Genomic DNA, 3192 nt, shown 5'->3' on the forward strand with positions numbered 1-3192 from the left:
CCTGGGGTGAAGTCTAGGTAGGATGGCAGGGGCCAGACAAAATTCAGGGACACATAGGGTAGCCAACTAAAAGGGAGGGTGAAAATAAAAGACATGAGTAGCAGGGGCACAGGGCACTAACCCACCCAAGGGGAGGTATTGTTTATATCTCCACAGGGAAAGAGGGGTCAGACTACAACCCGGTGCGCCAAGACATGAATGCAACATACAGTCATGAAGAAGAGAACCAATAGAGAGGTCTGAGGGGCCAGCCCCAATCCCAACTACATGGACAGGACGCCCTCCCCAAAGAAGAATTCACTTCAGAGGACAGCACTGAAGCTGCAGCTCAGGGAGAGGGACATGTCTGATCAGAGCACATGGGAGCAAATGAAGGGGGAAGAAGAGAGTGTAGAACATCCTGGCCCTCCAAGCCCTGAGGACAATATTCCTGCTCAGAGCAGCCAATGAACCGAGAGGACCATAGGGCCGGTCCCACCAAGAGACATGACGACCCTCATTGACCCATAGAGCAAAACAGGACAACACTTGAGACACAGTGCAGAAATTATGCCTGATCTGACCCCACCACACCAGGGAAAAACATTAAGGGCATGCAACAAGACAGCAAGGAGAGCAGAACGAGGAGGTTCCTGGGCAATACCAAAAATAGACTGTGGGGCCAGGGCATGGCACCCCATCGGACTCGACCAGAAAACACTTCTAAAGGTCAAAAACAGACCTTGAATTATTTATAAGTTTTTCTTTATTTGTTGTTGGTTTTTGTTGTTATTTCTTTTGTTGTTTTGGTTTGCTCTGTCTTGTTTTTGTGCATATTATTGTCTTTGCATGTCTATCTAGTTAAGATAGGCAGGATAAACAAGTCAGAGGAGAAAACAGCAGGACAGACAGACAAGGGAACAACAAGTGATCTAAAATTGATGGTGAGAAAGATGTAGGAGACCTGATAGGGCTTGATCAAGGGCATGGTAACTGAGAGGAATTACTGAAACCCAAATGAAGGCTGAGCATGATAGTGAGACAAGAGGAAAGTAAAAGGAGATAGAGGAAAGAACTAGGAGGCACAGGGCATTTATAGAGGTAAAATTGCAGGCATGGGCCAGACGCAGAGGGAAGGAGCGACGGCCAGCTGCTGAGAGGCCACAGAGCCAGCGACGACCGCCCCAGTCGAGCCCATGTCGCCGCCGCCGCACCCCCATGGCGGCCACCAAGGATTTGCATGAGGATCGGGACACCACCGAAAATATAGATGAGTCTAACCACGACCCCCAGTTCGAGCCAATTGTTTCCCTACTCGAACAAGAAATTAAGACGCTGGAGGAAGATGAAGAAGAGCTTTTTAAAATGCGAGCAAAGCTGTACCGTTTCGCCTCCGAGAACGACCTCCCAGAGTGGAAGGAGCGGGGAACGGGCGACGTGAAGCTCCTGAAGCACAAGGAGAAAGGGAGCATCCGCTTGCTCATGCGCAGGGACAAGACCCTGAAGATATGTGCCAACCACTACATCACACCGCTGATGGAGCTGAAGCCAAATGCAGGCGGTGACCGAGCCTGGGTCTGGAACACCCATGCTGACTTTGCCGATGAGTGCCCCAAGCCAGAGCTGCTTGCTATCCAGTTTCTCAATGCTGAAAATGCACAGAAATTCAAAACAAAGTTTGAAGAGTGCAGGAAAGAGATTGAAGAGAGAGAAAAGAAAGCAGGGGCAGCGAAGATGGACACAGAGAAGGTGGCTGAGAAGCTCTGAAGCTCTTTCCGTGCAGGTGGACAGTGAAGAGGCTTCTGGGACCAAGGCGCCTGAAGGCGAGCTGGCCAAGGAGAAGGTGGAAGAGAAGCAATAAATGGGCTTATAATATCCCTTCTCCCTTTCTTTTCCTTATTTTTTTTATCCCACCTCCTTTTGAATCTATTTTTTATTCTGTTTTGTTTACAAGGAACTTTATATGAAGCAGTTTGAACTCCCAATATCCAGACTTTTTTTTGTTTTGTTTTTCTTCGTCCTCTCAAAGACGATTTCAGAAAATTCATTCCCCAGTCATGAAAATGTACTGTGCTCACTTTTTTTTCCCATAGTGGAAACACTTATTTATAGTCATCAACAATAGAGAATAAAAATGGCATTTGATAATTGCAAAAAAAATTGCAGGCATGTACATACGTAAATTTATTGATATATGACAATGGGGTAATAGATCCATGTGCATATATTTATAGGTTTAGTATTAAGGTATCAGATAGCTATTGGGCCTCTACTCAAGTACTCCCTCAATGCAAAGAACACTTTGCTCTATTAACCTGGCATTCCATGATGCTAACCTTCCCAACATGGTTGCTGAAGACAAAGTAGGTACATAAGCAAATGTGGTGAAGAAAGCTTATGGTGCCCAGCTATCAAAAGATATAGCATCTGGGGTTTTAAAAGCTTGAAGATAAACAAACGACCATCTGGCAGAGAACCAACTAACCCCACATGGAAGAAGCATATCAGCCTTTGTGATCATGAGATGTTGATAGGATCAGGTATCAGGCATCAAAGATCCAGAACAAAAAGTCATGTCATTGTGAATGAGGGGGAGTGCAGAGTGGAAACCCAAAGCTCATCTGTAAGCAATTGGACATCCCCTTACAGAAGGGTCGTTGGAAGAAGATGAGTCAGTCAGGGGGCAGTAAAGCACCGATGAAACATCCAACTTTCCTCTAGTTCTTTAATGCTTCTTCATCTCCCTCACCTCCATCATGACTCCAATTCTACCTTACAAATCAATCTAGACCAGAGCATGTACACAGGTACAGATAAGAGATGGAAACACAGATAATCCAGGACAGATAAACCCTTCAGAACCAATATTGACACTAGCCATATCAGGGGGATAAGGGGAAGTTGGAGAAAGGAAGGGGAAACCGATCACAATAATCTACCTATAACTCCCTTACAGGGGGATGGACAACAGAAAAGTGGGTGTACGGAGACATTGGTGAGTTTAAGACATGAAAAAAAAATTATAAATTGTCATGGGTTCATGAAGGAGGGAGGGTGGGGGAGGGATGGGGGGAAATGAGGAGCTTATACCAAAGGCTCAAGTAGAAAGAAAATGTTTTGAAAATGATGATGGCAACAAATGTACAAATGTGCTTGACACAATGGACGGATGGATGGATTGTGGTAAGAGTGGTATGAGCCCCCAATAAAATC

General features: G+C 45.6%; 1 protein-coding gene across 1 annotated transcript; it reads left to right on the forward strand.

Moving 5' to 3' along the window:
- Positions 1 to 1197: 1197 nt before the first annotated feature.
- On the forward strand, positions 1198 to 2094 carry LOC142457813 (ran-specific GTPase-activating protein). The gene has a single exon (XM_075558920.1). The coding sequence runs from the start codon at positions 1198 to 1200 to the stop codon at positions 1744 to 1746; it is 549 nt and encodes a 182-aa protein (XP_075415035.1). The 3' UTR covers positions 1747 to 2094.
- Positions 2095 to 3192: the final 1098 nt, after the last annotated feature.

The sequence above is a fragment of the Tenrec ecaudatus genome, chromosome 10, assembly GCF_050624435.1.
Source record: "Tenrec ecaudatus isolate mTenEca1 chromosome 10, mTenEca1.hap1, whole genome shotgun sequence".
In the NCBI taxonomy this organism is placed as follows: domain Eukaryota; kingdom Metazoa; phylum Chordata; class Mammalia; order Afrosoricida; family Tenrecidae; genus Tenrec; species Tenrec ecaudatus.

What these genes read in the sequence shown, in the direction of transcription:
- LOC142457813 (XM_075558920.1), top strand. Translation starts at nt 1,198, where the DNA reads ATGGCGGCCACCAAGGATTTGCATGAGGATCGGGACACCACCGAAAAT.